At 42.5% G+C, this 18,495-nt stretch overlaps 1 protein-coding gene across 1 annotated transcript in view; it reads left to right on the forward strand.

Annotated features, from left to right (window-relative positions):
* The window catches only part of GNAO1 (G protein subunit alpha o1), a 552,945-nt gene that overhangs the window by 453,263 nt on the left and 81,187 nt on the right, over nucleotides 1-18,495 (forward strand). The window contains exon 5 of the mRNA XM_029608706.1: nucleotides 17,617-17,745. Within this exon, the coding sequence (XP_029464566.1) occupies nucleotides 17,617-17,745 (129 nt within the window). The remainder of the gene's footprint in view (nucleotides 1-17,616; nucleotides 17,746-18,495) is intronic.

Here is an 18,495-nt window from a genome sequence, read left to right on the forward strand (position 1 = left end):
ACAAAATTACCCCCAAAGCATGTCTGATTAAAGCATTTCTACACATCTTTAGGTTGCTCAGGGTGAATTTTATTCATTTTGGGGCAGATTTAAAAAAAATACGCGAGCGCGTACTTTTGTTCACGCACCCGGCGCAAACAAGAGTACGCCTCGCGCGCACCGGCCGGCTGCTGCGCGCAATTCCCCGGCCCGGGAGCAGTTTCGGAGGCCTTGGCCACGCCCCCGAAATGCCCCTGGGCTGGAGCCACGCCTGTGGCCCCGCCCCTAGATGACGCGCCGCCGCGACACGCCCCCAATACGCCCCCCAGGAAAGCCCCGGGACTTAGGCGTGTCCTGGGGCTTGCGCGTGCCGCCGAGCCTATTCAACATAGGCTCGGCGCGTGCAGGGGGAGTTTGGGGCAGGTTTTCGGGGGGTACGCGCATATCTTACGCGCTTAACCCTTTGAAAATCTGCCCCTTTCTGTTTTGAATGGACACGAGAAGGAGGAGGTCATATGAGTTAATCAGTTGTGTTTTGCAAGTGTAATCTGCAGCTAGTATAACAAGAACAATTATAAAAGCTGTCTTCCCAAGTGTAATCTCTGTCCTTATTTGAGGTGGGTAGGAAAACAGGATTCAATAAAGAGTAAACTATGATACAAATTAATTCTAGTTCACTATTCCCCTTATAACAGCAGTACTAAGAGGTAAGTGATTTGATTATTTAGCAAATAAAAAAAAAATGGGTGGACTTTTAAAAACAAAGAAAAGTAAGATTTGTCCCATTTGCATTTTAATTTTTATTTATTTATCACAAAGATGTTAGTAATTAATGTGTCTCTTATTTGGCCACTCCTATTACATGGATTCAACAAAATTGAAAAATAAAACCTCCAAATTTCCTACAAAATTGCATCTTTATAAGGAAGTTAGTCTGAAGTGGTGAGCCTGACCACTAATGAAGGATCCTATTTTGGGAACGGTGTTGCTGTGGGTAAAAAATACCTGTTCTTTAAATAGTTTACATTAAAATAATTTTTCTAAGCAAACCAAGGCACATCTCTGCTAATCCTGATCAAAACCCTATGCAGCCATCACGCAATAAAGAACTTAACCTTGTCCAAAACTGAAACAAGTTTAGAACTGCAAAACAGCTTAAAATAGCATGTTTTATAACTCCATGACCTGCTTGTGCTTGTTACAATTTCTCCAGGGGTATATATATAGATAGATAGATATAGATAGATATATATAGATATCTATATATGTGTGTGGTGTGTGTGTTGTGTTTATGTGTGTTTGCAGTTTCTCTGGGGAAGAATGGGTAGATGAGGGTGTAAAAGAGGAGTGTATGTGAGGAGTGAGTGTGTGTGTGTGGGGGGGGGGGGGGATGATGCACGTTTTCCTCCACATTCTCTTGCATCCTCTAAGTTCCCCATGCTCGCTCCTCTGCCCTCACATTCTCCTCTCCTCCTTCCCTTATCTCCTCTTCCCCACCCTCTTTCGCCTCTCTTCCCTCCCCCACATCCTCCATCTTGGCAGCCAGTTCAGCTACATATTCGTCTGGAACCCCCTTCGGCCTTACTGCTGCCTTCACCAACAGCTCAACTTTATCATTGGATACTAAGGTCTGGGAACCCCACCAAGCCTGCTGCTGTTCTGCCAGCAGCTGCTCTACCAGACTTTCTGGGTTTGGCCTCCTGCCCACTGCATTTTTTCATAAGCGTGTTAAAAAAAAAAATAATAATTTTGTTGACAGTCCATTGAAAAAGTTCATCGTTTTTCACCCATATTCTTAATGGGGAGATGATTTAGGGAAGGAGATCAGAAATATATGATAAATCCATAAAAACATGCACACCTTTTATTGCAATAATGTTAGTAATATACAAAATGTTATGTAGCCCCTTTCCATCCACTGTTCTTATTGAAAAAATATAGTGGGGCAGATCTTAAAAGATACGCGCGGGCATAGATTTGTTCGCGCAACCCAGCGCGAACAAATCTATGCCTGATTTTATAACATGCGCATGCTTCCCCTCCCTTACCTATCTAACCCTCCCCCATCCCTAACTAAATCCACCCCCCTACCTTTGTTGGACAAGTTACGCCTGCCCGAAGCAGGCGTAACTTGTTGCGTGCCGGCCGGCTGCTGGCTCGCTATTCCCCAGCCCGGGGGCTGCTTCGGAGACCTTGGCCACGGCCCCGGAAAGCCCCCGGGCTGGCACCACGCCCACGGCCCCACCCCAGAACGCCCCCAAATGCCGCGCCGCCCCCTGACACACCCCCGACATGCCCCCCCCAAGCAAGGCCCCGGGACTTACGGGCGTCCCGGGGCTTTGTGCGCGCCGGCAGCCTATGCAACATAGGTGCGCCGCGCAGGCAGGGCTTTTAAAATTTACCCCCGTATATTTTTTTTTTCAGGGGGGGTAGTCTTTACTGCTGGGGGAAGGATACATTGCAGGATGCAGCTGGTTTTGACTATCAGAAATGGACACTCAAGCACAAACAATATATGTCACCCAGAATGTGTGTTATACTGTATGTGAGATTTCTTTCTTTATATTTGGCAGGGGATGAGTTGGTCCACTCCACATATGAGAGTCAAGATCATTCAATGCAGCTCTAACACTTAAATGTAGATTTTAAAAGCCCTGCGCGCGTAAATCCAGCAGGATTTACGCGCGCAGGGCAGCCTATTTTGCATAGGCCGCCAGCCCGCGCAAAGCCCCGGGAGGCACGTAAGTCCCGGGGCTTTGCTTGGGGGGAGTGTCGGGGGCAGCGTGGCATGTCGGGGGAGTGTCCGGGGCGTGGCAGCGGTCCGTGGGCGGTGCCGGAGGTGTGACGGCAGTCCGGGGGCGGGGCAAAATGCTCCGGCACAGCGGCCTGTGCCGGGGCAGGGAGCCGGCGATGCGCGCAAGTTACGCCTGCCAGAGGCAGGCGTAACTCAACGGAATAAGGTGGGGAGGGGGATTTAGTTAGGGCTGTGGGGTGGGTTAGATAGGGGAAGGGAGGGAAAGGTGGGGGGGGGGGACAAAAAAAAAAAGTTCCCTCCGAGGCCGCTCCCATTTCGGAGCGGCCTTGGAGGGAACGGAGGCAGGCTGCACGGCTCGGCGCGCGCAGGTTGCCGATTTTGCGCAGCCTTGCGCGCGCCGACCCCGGATTTTAAAAGATACGCGCGGCTATGCTCGTATCTTTTAAAATCCGGCGTACTTTTGTTTGCGCCGGTTGTGCAAGAATTTTATTTTATTTTATTTATTTTATTAGAATTTGATTCTCTAATAGCTTCTGATCATTTATCTTATTTCCAGGGTCCTTCTGCAGTGCCTCTTGCTGTTTTCCCCCTACTGCTTTTTCTGTGTGGATACCAATCTCTAGTAACAGGCCTTTTCTGTTTTACCTTTAGAAATACTACTGAAAGTTATTCTCGGGGGGGGGGGATAATTTTGTAACTATCTACATAAGAGTCAGCAAATACATTCATAAATTACACCAATTTTCAAAGAAAGCTTACATACATATGTTCTCTTTGAAATTTATCCCACTAATACTGCCTGCACACAATTATATCTGCTAATCTGCGTGCAGAAAATGTGTGTGGGATCTAATTAATGTTTGGGTACTTGCCAGGTACTTGTAACAATGATTGGCCACTGTTGGAAACAGGATGCTGGGCTTGATGGACCCTTGATCTGACCCAGTGTGGCATATCTTATGTTCTTATGTTTCTTATGTGTGAGTAGAACACTGTTTTACCTGCAGAAATTACCCTCCCGGTTTCTAACTGTTATCAAGATAGTCCTTCTGCTCCTGCAGTGTGTGTTGCTTCTCTGTCTCAGTACCTTCTCTTGTTGCAGTCTTTTAAAAGTGTGTTTGTAAGTTCATCCAACTGTAATTATAATAAATTCTAACAATAAGAGTGCTGGAACCAGGGATGGTAACTTTCAGACTGGCGCATGGGCACACATCTGCTCACAAGAATCATCCTGCGCCTAGGGATGGGCTATTTTATAACAACAGAGGACGCAGTCTTTTTAAGAGATGAAGTTTATAAAAAGATTTTTTTGTAAGAGCGGAAATATGTTGCGTCATGGATAGATCAGGATTTATCATTATTCCCAGACTGGATGCGTAATTTCGAATTGGAATGGAGACTCCATTGAAAGAGAGATGAGATGGGGGACCTATTGTAGAACTGGAAATGGAAGTTAGATATACTAGATCAGTTTTAGCCGGATTTAATTTTAAACGATTATGTGACAGCCAGGTGTTAATTGTGTTCAAATATAGTGTTACCATGGATAGAGTAGAGGACCAGGAAGTATTATAGGGAACCAAAAACTGAATGTCGTCGGCATAGATTTTAAATTGAACATTTAGAGCAGAAAGAATATGACAGAGTGGAAGCAAATAGATATTGAATAGAATCGGCAATAAAGAAGAGCCTTGAGGTACACCAAAGGAAATTGTATATTGTTCGGATGAATGATTATGAATGTTGATTTGCTGTGAGCGATTTGATAAAAAGGACGAGAACCAGTTTAAGACCGTTGCAGAAATACCTATGGATTGTGAGCTGGATAAGAGGATCTGATGATCGAGAGTATCAAACACTGCTGATATATCTAGGAAAACTAGAATAAAGTCTGTATTTGAGTCAAAACCATGAAGTAGAGTGTCAAAAGAGGAGAGCAAGAGTGTCTCGGTCGAATGTCCCTTGTGAAAACCATACTGTCCTGAATGTAAAATGTCATGGTCTGCAAGAAAATTGGATAATTGATGCAATACCACTGATTCTAATAGCTTTGCTAGAGAAGGTAATAAAGCAATTGGTCTGAGATTATTAAGGTCGAGAGGATCTTTGGATTTATTTTTTAATATAGGAAGGATGGACATTTTTTTCAGGCTGTCTGGAACCTGTCCATTCTCAAGAGATTGGTTAACTAATGCACATAAAAAGTTACTGACTAACGGTCCTAATGATTTGAAAAGAGAGCCTGAACAGGGATTTAGAGGTGACTGGAGATTTTCTGCTTCTGAATTATGGCTAGAATATTAGATTCAGGTATAGGTGTAAATTCTGACCAATTAACAGGGGTAGGAACGTTATTGAAAGTGGGGTAAGGTAAATGATAAAATTCTTTTGATATCGTATCAACTTTAGATTTGAAATGAATAGCTATTTATTGCAAATACTAGAATTGTAAATTGTAGGATTACTGGTATTCAGCGTGGTTTAGGGATGTGCATTCGTTTTGAACAAATGCACAATCCACAACGTATAGGTCCCTATTCGTTGCATTTGTGGGGTTCCGAAACATATGGCGAACCCCCACGAATGTAACGTATCACTAACGAATAAAACCCCCACCCTCCTGACCCTCCCAAGACTTGCCAAAAGTCCCTGGTGGTCCAGCGGGGGTCATGGAGCGATCTCCTGCACTCGGGCCGTCGGCTGACGGTATTCAAAATGGCACCGATAGCCTTTGCCCTTACTATGTCATAGGGGCTGCCGGTGCCATTGGTCGGCCCCTGTCACATGATAGGAGCAATCTTGTGCTTGTATTGATGCAGGGTGCGATAAGTATTTTTTGCATCGGAAGTTTTTTTACGTCGCCAGTTTCATTCTTTTAGTCTTAATAGGGTCTTGAAAAAGTGAAGAGATTTAGTATACCAAGCTGCATTGGGCTTGTTTTTTTTGAGGGTCACTTTTTTCACAGGAGCTATTGTATTCAGAATTGAAGTAATAGTAGAATTCCAGAGAGCAATGGTGTCATCAATAGAAGAGGCAGAAACTAAGGGCAACTTGGGAACAAAGGCATCTATAAAGGAATCGGAGGATATAAATTTCCGTTTCATAACTGTAGAAAGGTGTTTACCAAGTTGACTAATGTTTTCTATCTTTAAAACGAAATGACCAGAGTATAGGTTTAATAACATTCTTCTCAGGGATTGGATTTGCAAAGGAAGGGTTGAAAAAAGCGAGGTCTAAGGTATGCCCTTGAGAGTGGGTAGGGACTTGTATCAATTGTTCCCATCCCAAACCTGACATTGCATCTAGGAAGGAAGTCACTACTGGAGATACTGTAGAGACATTAATATGTAAATTGAAATCTCCTACTAGAATAGTTTTAGATAAGTCTATTGGGAGGGATAAAATTAATTCTAAGAAATTCGACAGATCTGATTGAAGGAGACCCGGGGAACAATATATAATGCAAATGTTTAAGATGGTAGTAATTATCAATAACATTTCAAACGGCGGTAGTAATGTGATTTGTTTTTTTGCAGGGTGTAAAGAGAATTTAATAACGGCTAGCAAGCCACCGCCTCTGCGGTTAGGTCTAGGTTTCGAGATAATCGTATATTCTGAAGAACTTAAATTATTTAAGGTGAATGCATCTGAATCTGTTAACCAGGTTTCTATGATTAAAAAGACATCAGGGTTATGAATGAGTAGCAGCAGGTCATTTACTACTGGAATTGTTTTTCTAATTGACTGAGCATTACAAAAGATAAAAGACACAGTCGTTAAAGCTAAAGTAGTGATTAAGAATGGTACAATCGGTATCAAGTTATTCTGTTCATGTAGTACCATTAAATGACCATTGGATGGCAATTTTAGGGAATGAGTCATGATATAAATTTGGTTAAGGTGCTTTTAGAAGAAAAATGCATATGTTCCTTTAACAGTTTGGGACTATCTTACTGGTGGACTGTAGAGAGCGGACATTATAAAGAGAAAATATTTTGGGATTTTTTGCCCTTTCTTCCCCTGCCCTCTTCTGTATAGGTTAGTGATTAGGGACCTCCAGCTACGTAGTCATCTGGAGTACGCAGCCTGAGGGCTTGGGAAGCCTAGGGGCCTTCCAAGGGGAGTGAGATCCTGCAGGGGCTTTCCCTTTCGAGGCTGAGAAGAAGTGGCGTGGAGTCTGTTCCCCCTTCATGATTGTACCTGAGCACACAAGTACTAGAGTGGCAAGAAGAGGGTTCTTCCTGCCTCCCCTCCCCCCTCCATCCCCAGGAAAACTACCATACAGCCAAAAGGAGAAGTGCAGGAATGGGGTGAATTCACTAGCTGGAGAACTGCCATAGAGTGTTCTTTGATGTGGGGGGTCCAGAGAACCTAGCACAGATGGAAAGGAGAAGTTTCCTTCTCCATCACAGGAGCTTACTGTAGAGGTGAAGCAGAGAGGTCAGTGGCCGGAGTGTGGAGTGGTGGTGTCCTCCTCCCAAGGAACTACCCAAAGGGTGCAGAGCAGGATGCTCCAAGAAGAAAATAAACTGTTTTCACAAATGGGTAGGTCATATGGAGGTATTTTCCCAAGATGTTCTTGCTAGTGCTGTATCCGGGAATGCCAGCATGAAAGGATGGTATTGTGAAGACTGGAATAAAGTGGTCCATGTCTATTGTAGGGTATGAGGTGGTGCTGTAATGCCATGGAATTTTGTGATTATGTATTTGGTGTCCAATGGATGAGCATTTTGATATGGGATGCCTGAAGGAGGAAAACCAGCCCTCCCATAGGGCTGAAGGAGAGAAAAGGCAGTGGATAAGATATCTGGTTGACCCCTATGGTCAGCTGTAATGATAATCTGAACTGATATGGAAGTCCTGTATGTTTCTGACTTATTCAGTATGGGCCAGATTTTAGTACCTACGTGCCCCCCAGCCCTACCTAAACCTGCCCCCCAGCCCTACCTAAACCCCCCCACCCCCTAACCTTTATTTAGCAAGTCGTGCCTGCATTTGGGCAGGCGTGGGTTGCGCATGCCGGCCGCATGATCCCTCAGCCTAGTGGCCCTAGGGAGGCCTCTGGCCATGCCCCGGACCACCCCCTCCACGTCCCTTGTTTCAAGCCTCGGGACATATGCGCGTCCCAGGGCTTGCGCGCCGGGCCTATGCAAAATAGGCTTGGCGCGCATAACCCCCCAGCTCGTGTAAATCCAGCTGCATTTACGCACATAGGTCTTTTAAAATCTGCCCCTATGTTTTGAGACACTTCATCCATGAATATAGTTATTGGCTGGCTGGATATTCCAGAAACTAAAGTTGCAGTTTGGCTTTAGAATTTTAAACAATGTGTCAGTGTCCATTATTGAGCCAACCTGATCTTATAGATGTAGTCAGAGATCATGGAGGGGAATGACCATACAGTAAAGAACAAAGGAGAGCTGTGGTTAAATCATGTTGTCCCCATCCAGTCAACTTCAGCATCTGCATGACCAAATTTGAAGAACCCACACAAAAGATGGAAGGGATGACCCTTAACCATCTGGTAATTCTCTCCCATCATTTTATGTACCCAGTCAGGGTATTATACTAGAAACTCAATTACAGAAAACAAATACAAAAACATAATAAGCAAAAAAACAAATTTAAAAAATGAAAACAAACAAAATGCAAAACAATACCAACAATAAATATACCAGTATACAATATACAATATACAACCCCAGCCTAAAACAGGGTATTAAAATCTTACACAATGATAATAAGAAATATCAAGTGGCCCACAACTATGGTACAGCCAAGAGCTGCCCACAAACAGCTAAATTCCCACCATTTGGAGTCCCACCCATATTAGTGAGAACCACTAATGCAACCCAATCCGGATAAATCCAAAAAAGAATTCCATCTATCCAGGATGGAACCTCAGTTTGAGTTCCTGTACCATCCCTTACAGATCTTTAAATCTCTACCCCTATAAACTTTCCTACTAACTCATTCATCACACAGTTTATTTAAACCCAGTGTAATTGTGTTGCCTCTTTACTGACTTAATGAAGGTAGCATGGCTTTCAAAAACTAGTCAGAAGTATTGAGATGGTCAATTGAGTTAGTCCACCCTTAGTAGGTAGGTGGGTTCAAATTCCTTTCTGGGTTAATGGGTTCAAATTCCTTCCAGGGTTAATGGGTTCAGAAGTAGTCCTTGTCAAAAAGGTGATGAATGGACTAATCTGAAGTGAATCATTCATTGGTTAGGGTCAACTGTGGCTTGACAAGGCTCAACTATAAGGCTTATATTCAAGGATTTGCCAAACAGAAGGCTATTACTCTCTCAACATAGTGATGGAAATAACAAAATGGTCAAACTAGGCCATAGGGATGTAGTATTCACTCCTAGCCCTGGAAGGCCACCAACAGGTCAGGTTTTCAGGATATCCTTAGTGAATATACATGAGATAGATTTGCGTACAGTGGAGGCCATGTGCATGCAAATCTATCTCATTTAAACTTGGTTTACAAATAATGCAAAACTCTGCAGCCTACCTTATCACCCCTGTTCTTCAATCCCTTCACTGGCTTTTGATAGCCTAATGTATTCAATACAAATTAGCAATCACTATTCCTACTCTCTTAAATATTGTTTCCTCCCCATGGATTACTGCCATGCTGAAATTGTACACTTCATCCTGTTCCCTGAGATCATCAAACCAGGGTTTACTAGATGGTCCCTCCTTGAAACTTGCTCATCTTGACAAGACCCAAGAATAAGCCTTCTCAATAGCTGGACACCTGCTTTGGAACTCTCCCTACAGCGATGAGAACAATAGTAAATGTGAAATTTTTCAGAAAGGCTTTAAAGACTTACCTGTTCCAGAAGACACATTGTCCATATGACTAATCGTCTTATGACGTTCCCTGCAACCTTCTGAGATTTGTATCTGTCGTTTGTCTCATTGTACTTGCTTTTAACCATTATGTATATTTTATTGTACCCTGCCCTAAACTATGGAAGGGCGGGTAAGACATTTTTTAAAGAAATAAATCAAGCCTATAACAGTCCAGTTTAATAATATCAGTTGCGGCATGTTTTTCTTCTAGTCTGTATGTTAGTATTTTATGAATGGTTTTGTATATTTAAGAACATAAGAACATAAGAAAATGCCAAACTGGGTCAGACCAAGGGTCCATCAAGCCCAGCATCCCAATTCCAACAGTGGCCAATCCAGTCCATAAGAACCTGGCAAGTACCCAAAAACCAAGTCTATTCCATGTTACCATTGCTAATGGCAGTGGCTATTCTCTAAGTGAACTTAATAGCAGATAATGGACTTCTACTCCAATAACTTATCCAATCCTTTTTTAAACACAGCTATACTAACTGCACTAACCACATCCTCTGGCAACAAATTCCAGAGTTTAATTGTGCGTTGAGTAAAAAAGAACTTTCTCCGATTAGTTTTAAATGTGCCCCATGCTAACTTCATGGAGTGCCCCCTAGTCTTTCTATTATCCGAAAGAGTAAATAACCGATTCACATCTACCCGTTCTAGACCTCTCATAATTTTAAACATCTCTATCATATCCCCCCTCAGCCGTCTCTTCTCAAAGCTGAAAAGTCCTAACCTCTTTAGTCTTTCCTCCTAGGGGAGCTGTTCCATTCCCCTTATCATTTTGGTAGCCCTTCTCTATACCTTCTCCATCGCAATTATATCTTTTTTGAGATGCGGCGATCAGAATTGTACACAGTATTCAAGGTGCGGCCTCACATGGAGCGATACAGAGACATTATGACATTTTCCGTTTTATTCACCATTCCCTTTCTAATAATTCCCAACATTCTGTTTGCTTTTTTGACTGCCGCAGCACACTGAACCGACGATTTCAATGTGTTATCCACTATGACTCCTAGATGTCTTTCTTGGGTTGTAGCACCTAATATGGAACCCAACGTTGTGTAATTATAGCATGGGTTATTTTTCCCTATATGCATCACCTTGCACTTATCCACATTAAATTTCATCTGCCATTTGGATGCCCAATTTTCCAGTCTCACAAGGTCTTCCTGCAATTTATCACAATCTGCTTGTGATTTAACTACTCTGAACAATTTTGTGTCATCTGCAAATTTGATTATCTCACTCGTCGTATTTCTTTCCAGATCATTTATAAATATATTGAAAAGTAAGGGTCCCAATACAGATCCCTGAGGCACTGCACTGTCCACTCTCTTCCACTGAGAAAATTGTCCATTTAATCCTACTCTCTGTTTCCTGTCTTTTAGCCAGTTTGCAATCCACGAAAGGACATCGCCACCTATCCCATGTCTTTTTACTTTTCCTAGAAGCCTCTCATGAGGAACTTTGTCAAACGCCTTCTGAAAATCCAAGTATACTACATCTACCGGTTCACCTTTATCCACATGTTTATTAACTCCTTCAAAAAAGTGAAGCAGATTTGTGAGGCAAGACTTGCCCTGGGTAAAGCCATGCTGACTTTGTTCCATTAAACCATGTCTTTCTATATGTTCTGTGATTTTGATGTTTAGAACACTTTCCACTATTTTTCCTGGCACTGAAGTCAGGCTAACCGGTCTGTAGTTTCCCGGATCGCCCCTGGAGCCCTTTTTAAATATTGGGGTTACATTTGCTATCCTCCAGTCTTCAGGTACAATGGATGATTTTAATGATAGGTTACAAATTTTTACTAATAGGTCTGAAATTTCATTTTTTAGTTCCTTCAGAACTCTGGGGTGTATACCATCTGGTCCAGGTGATTTACTACTCTTCAGTTTGTCAATCAGGCCTACCACATCTTCTAGGTTCACCGTGATTTGATTCAGTCCATTTGAATCATTATCCATGAAAACCTTCTCCATTACGGGTACCTCCCCAACATCCTCTTCAGTAAACACCGAAGCAAAGAAATCATTTAATCTTTCCGCGATGGCCTTATCTTCTCTAAGTGCCCCTTTAACCCCTCAATCATTTAACGGTCCAACTGACTCCCTCACAGGCTTTCTGCTTCGGATATATTTTTTAAAGTTTTTACTGTGAGTTTTTGCCTGTACAGCCAACTTCTTTTCAAATTCTCTCTTAGCCTGTCTTATCAATGACTTACATTTAACTTGCCAACGTTTATGCTTTATCCTATTTTCTTCTGTTGGATCCTTCTTCCAATTTTTTAATGAAGATCTTTTGGCTAAAATAGCTTCTTTCACCTCCCCTTTTAACCATGCCGGTAATCGTTTTGCCTTCTTTCCACCTTTCTTAATGTGTGGAATACATCTAGACTGTGCTTCTAGAATGGTATTTTTTAACAATGACCACGCCTCTTGGACATTATTTACTTTTGTAGCTTCTCCTTTCAGTTTTTTTCTAACAATTTTTCTCATTTTATCAAAGTTTCCCTTTTGAAAGTTTAGCACTAGGACCTTGGATTTGCACACTGTTCCTCTTCCAGTCATTAAATCAAATTTGATCATATTATGATCACTATTGCCAAGCGGCCCCACCACCGTTACCTCTCTCCATTGAGAATTAGATCTAAAATTGCTCCCTCTCTTGTCGGTTCCTGAACCAATTGCTCCATAAAGCTATCATTTATTCCATCCAGGAACGTTATCTCTCTAGCGTGTCCCGATGATACATTTACCCAGTCAATATTGGGGTAATTGAAGGCCAAAACTGCCTCTTTAAATTGTTCACTTGGTGTACGAGCCGGTGCGCTCCACGATGAATATATAAGATAACATTAACCGTGGGTCCCTCCCGATGCAGCTACCGCGAAACACGGACCGTGTCGGGGGACTGTTCACTTGCATGTTTGAAGATCTATGGAGTTGCCAGGAATGATTGTTTAAAAACATTATCTCAATAAAAAATTGTCTATAAGTTTGTCGATGGACTTGGTTACCTGTTTCTTGCACGCTGGGATTTTTTGATTTGGTAATTGAAGTCTCCCATTATTACTGCACTACCAATTTGGTTAGCTTCCCTAATTTCTCTTAGCATTTCACTGTCTGTCTCACCATCTTGACCAGGTGGACAGTAGTATACCCCTATCACTATAGTCTTCCCCGACACACAAGGGATTTCTACCCATAATGATTCAATTTTGTATTTAGTCTCATGCAGGATGTTTATCCTGTTGGACTCTATGCCATCCCGGACATAAAGCGCCACACCTCCTCCCGGGTGCTCCTCTCTGTCATTGCGATATAATTTGTACCCCGGTATAGCACTGTCCCATTGGTTATCCTCTTTCCACCATGTCTCTGAGATGCCAATTAAGTCTATGTCATCATTCACTGCTATACATTCTAATTCTCCCATCTTACTTCTTAGACTTCTGGCATTAGCATACAAACATTTCAAAGTTTGTTTTTTGTTTGTATTTTCATTCTGCTTTTTAATTGATAGAGATAAGTTAGAATTTTTTAGCTCAGGTGAGTTTTTAGTTACAGGCACTTGGACTATTTTTCTAATTATTGGAACCTCACTGTCGGGATGCCCTAATTCTAATGCATCATTAGTATCCTTTGAAGATACCTCTCTCCAAACCATGCGCTGCTGAGCGACTGTTGGCTTTCCCCTTTGTTCTAGTCTAAAAGCTGCTCTATCTCCTTTTTAAAGGTTAGTGCCAGCAGTCTGATTCCACCCTGGTTAAGGTGGAGCCCATCCCTTCAGAAGAGACTCCCCCTTTCCCAAAAGGTTCCCCAGTTCCTAACAAAACTGAATCCCTCTTCCTTGCACCATCGTCTCATCCACGCATTGAGACTCCGGAGCTCTGCCTGCCTCTGGTGACCTGCGCGAGGAACAGGTAGCATTTCAGAGAATGCTACCCTGGAGGTTCTAGATTTAAGCTTTCTACCTAAGAGCCTAAATTTGGCTTCCAGAACCTCCCTCCCACATTTTCCTATGTCGTTGGTGCCCACATGTACCATGACAGCCGGCTCCTCCCCAGCACTGTCTAAAATCCTATCTAGGTGACGCATGAGATCCGCCACCTTCGCACCAGGTAGGCATGTTACCAGGCGATCCTCACGCCCACCAGCCACCCAGCTATCTACATTCCTAATAATCGAATCACCAACTATGATGGCCGACCTAACCCTTCCCTCCTGGGCAGTAGGACTTGGGGAGATATCCTCAGTGTGAAAGGACAATGCATCACCTGGAGAGCAGGTCCTTGCTACAGGATCCTTTCCTGCTGCAACTGGTTGGTGCTCTCCCATCATGAGACCTTCTTCCTCCAAGGCAGCACCAGGGCTGCCAGTCTGAAGTTGGGACTTGACTACTATGTCCCTGAAGGTCTCATCTATATACCTCTCTGTCTCCCTCAGCTCCTCCAGGTCTGCCACTCCAGCCTCCAGAGATTGGACTCGTTCTCTGAGAGCCAGGAGCTCTTTGCATCGCATGCACATGTACAACTTCTCACCGGTGGGTAAAAAATCATACATGTGACACTCTATGCAAAAGACTGGGAAGCCCCCCTCTTGCTCCTGGACTGCTGCCTTCATCTCAATTTTGATCAGTTCCTAGTTAAGTTTTAGGTTGCTATGAGAGTAGAAATGTGTCTAACGTCCTTTAAATGTATTAGTGAATTCACTATGTGTCTGGTAGTGGCCTACCGGGGTCTGATCGAATTCTCAATAAAGTTTTTGTTGATGGGGTTTTTTTTGTGAAAAATTTAATTTTTAGTTTTTGTGATTGTATGTTTCTGCTATTTGCTTATTATGAATGTTTTACTGTTAAACCGCCTATATAACATGTTTTTACAGACAGGATATAATGTTTTAATAAATGAAATGAAATTCTGTGGCTCCATGGATAGCAAGACAAATAGACCCTGGTTCAAGGCCAGTAATAACACTTTTTACCCAAATATGAGAAATATTTGCATAACAGGAGGTAGTCCATGCAAATACATTTCATGCATATTCATTAGTGATATCCTGAAAGCCCAGCTGGCTGGGGGGGGGGGGGCGGGACCTGTAGGACTTGTTTGAGCACCCCTGTTCTAATAAATGAAGATGTAACCTCCTAACAGTTCACATAAAATGTAAGAGGTGTCTGGTGCCTATTTATGAGCCGAGCACCTGTATCTGCGTGGGTTCCTTAAAAAAAATGGTGTCATGGACATGGCAATGAAGCAAGAGCAATGTTTACCAGATTAGAAAGGGAAACCCAAACACACTTTTCTCCCCTCTGTGAACTCTTCAGCTGCTCCCCATCTTTCTTCAATACCGATACCAGCTTCTCATGGACCCACACCTCAGGATTAAGGAAGATCTCACACAAAAAGGTATCTTTAACAAACAACAAACTTTTTATTTCTGAGGTTTCCAGCAGTCAAGAGATTACAAAATATTTAAAAGACACTGATTTTATCAGGGTTCACAGGTTGCTACAGCAAGGCTATAACAGCTCTACCACCACAAACATAGCCGGTTAGGCTTTTAAATTATCCGTCTATGTGTGGCTGGATAACTTTAAGCAACAATATTCAGTGGGACTATTATCCCACGTAATATACAGGACAAGTTATCTGGCTAACTTTAGTCCAATAACCCCACTACTGAATATTGGACTCCTAAAGTTTTTTAAAAAATCAGGCAGATGTGTTCACAAGATTTGCCAAACAATATCAGTTATGATAGCCTCCCACCAATGCCAATGTGAGAAAATCTTACTCTGATGGCAGATTTGTAAAAACAAGCTTCAGTGATGTGATTTCTAGTCTATCACCAGAACAACCAACTCCAACAGAAAGTTCCATAGCTCCATCGCACAGTAGAACCCAGGATGTTCGATTTAAACAGTGATATTGAAAAACAGCTGCATTTACACTTTCAAAAATGTGAATACCTAAGTGTTACATTGGATAAGTCGTCTGTATTTGTGCACGCCACTGGAGATGACTGTACCGTGACAGAAGAACTTCTCCGCATTGTGTCACTTAAGACAAAACTCAGGGTGTGGCCATTAAAAAAGCATTAATGTCCATGATCACAAAAATCTACTTGCCTTTACAGAAGCTTACTGCCATTGCAACAAATAGGTCACCGTCCATGTCAGTCTTGTACTATTGATCCTTTTCAGTTATTGAGGTGGTTTTAAAGCTCCCTCCCAGATGTAGTGGATAGGTTCTTAAATCCAATTCAAGTCTCATACCTTTTTCCTGATGTAATGAAATTATTTCTTACTTCTTATCCATTCTCCTCACAGTCTGTTATGGTACTTGGAAGGTACCTCCCCACTCCTCTCTTCAGTATCCACAGGATATCATAGTGGATAATACTGGATAGGGGGCACTGGTCTCCTCTGAGTTCTACTTCTCCTCCTCCCAGGAATGAATGGTGATTCCCAAAGACCAATGGATCTCTTGGATTAGAAACTTCCAAACTTCTTTTAGATGTTAAACCCTGAGTCCCTGGAGAGCTCAGGCAGATGGTAACAATAAAAAAAAGTTCCAAAATACAATCAAAGTGGAAAAAGGAAGAGTGGAATGAAACTTCCTTTATACCAACTCAAAAGGAATAGAAACTACCATCATTAAGGTTGTTACAAGGCCTCCTTCCTCCCTTTCCATTTCCTAACATCCTCCCATGAAGCTTAAGGGTCCTTCCTAAAACAAAATACAATGAACAAAAGAGCAGGAACAGATATATCCTGTCCCCTGTAAAGGACTACACAAAAATCCACACTACAAAATGGTGGCAAAGGATTTTATACTCTATGGGCTCCACCATTTCAGCCTGCCACTTGGGGAGCTAAATCCAACCAAATCTCTGCTTCTATTCCTGCTGTTAATATGGGCCGTGGGCGTGGTTCCGGCTCGGGGTGTTTCGGGGGCGTGGCCAAGGCCTCCAAAACCTCTCCCGGGCTGGGGAATTGCGCGCCGGCCGGCAGGCAGGCATAACTTTTCGAACAAAGGTAGGCGAGGAGGTGGGTTAGGTAGGGGAAGGGAGGGGAAGGGGCGGGGGGTGGGAGGGAACGGAGGCAGGCTGTGCGGCTCGGTGCGCGCAGGCTGCCGATTTTGGGCAGCCTTGTGCGCGCCGACCCCGGATTTTAAAAGATACGCGCGGCTACGTGCGTATCTATTAAAATCCGGCGTACTTTTGTTTGCGTCGGTCACGCGAACAAAAGTATGCGCGGGCGTAGGTTTTTAAAATCTACCCCAAAGTGCACCCAACATGACCTTTCCATTAGTTTACATATAGACAAAGGTAAAACTTTTTTTTATTTAATTTTTATTAAATAACCTCCAAACACTAGATAGAAGAAACCCTGAAACTCAGGATACCCCTGTTATTTCTTCTGAATACCTTCAATAGCTTCTCACTTCTTCCAAGAATATGGTTCCAAAGTATCAAAACATTTGCAAAAGCCCGATATTCAAAGCGTGGTTGGTGCTATTTAGTTGGATAAGCGGGACTTATGCGGCCAAGTAGCAGCCACTGAATATGTGCCGCTTATGTTCGCCAGCTGCCAATTAGCCATATAAATCCCTTACATGGCTAAAAGTTACACGCACAAAAAGTAGGCGTGTACTGGGCAGATTGGGGGTGGAGCGAGTTAGCTGTATAATTTTAGATGCGCCATAGAGGAGGTCTAAACATAGAGCCAGAATCATTAAGGCTTTTCTCTCATTTTCTGTCTATGGGAAAAACCCTTAATGAATCAGGTACTTAGCCAGGTAGACTTTATAACATGGTAGATTTTATAACATACAGCGAATATTTACCTTTAATGACATTGTCAGGTAAAAATCTTATGCATCTTAGTTTTTCCAAGCTAGAACTTGCTAAATGAAAAGACATGATTCTGTTTCATGCTGGCTATGTTTTCTCAAAGGTTCAAAAACAAATTTCGAAATGGCTAACAAACACATTTTTTTTCTTTCAGCTACCTAGACAGTTTAGATCGAATTGGAGCTGCTGATTACCAGCCAACAGAGCAAGATATCCTCCGAACCAGAGTCAAAACAACCGGCATTGTAGAAACTCATTTCACTTTCAAAAATCTCCACTTCAGGTTAGTCAAAGAAAATCTGTGTTATTGAGAGTTCAGAAGTGGCCATTTTAGCAAAGTGCAAATTTTGTGTGTCTGTGAACCATGTTCAACCACTGTAAATCTAACTGTATCCGATAGTCATGTCAGAAAGCTATGGTAAGAAAACAAAGGTGAAGGATGAAAACACATGTTGCAAGTGCTCATGGATATTTCCCATGAATGTTACTTCAGTTGCTTAAGGCAGTAGAGTTCAAGTGCATTGCCAGCTGCAGAGAGATTGACTGTACTGGTCTTCATTCTTGGCAAAACATATGTTCAAAGGAGGAAATCAGACTATTACCCTAATGGAATAGTCATGCTGTGACTCATTGTACATCGACATATATTGTTTGAGATATACTCTATAAGAATCAATATGAAAATATAAAACATTCTAAAGAATGTTCATCCTTCTCCCCTCTTCTCTTCTCCTCATACCTACCCCTTCCTCCTTCCATTACCTACCCCATCCCCCCCTCATTTCCTTCTTTTCCCATTCAGACTTTCTTGTATTCAGAGCACGAGTTTGTATATACCTTCCTCGTTTTTCGTTTCTATTTTCATTTTCGTTATTTGAATTAAATTATTTTTAGTTATTTCCTGTTACATCCTTCTCCATATGCTAGTTGCATATACTTTTGTTTCTCAAATTGTTCTATGTATCATTGTTTTGTTCCAATGTAAACCGGGGTGAAGGCATGTGCTAAACCTCGGTATATAAAAGCTTCAAAT

This window comes from Rhinatrema bivittatum, chromosome 7 (assembly GCF_901001135.1).
Source record: "Rhinatrema bivittatum chromosome 7, aRhiBiv1.1, whole genome shotgun sequence".
Taxonomy (NCBI): domain Eukaryota; kingdom Metazoa; phylum Chordata; class Amphibia; order Gymnophiona; family Rhinatrematidae; genus Rhinatrema; species Rhinatrema bivittatum.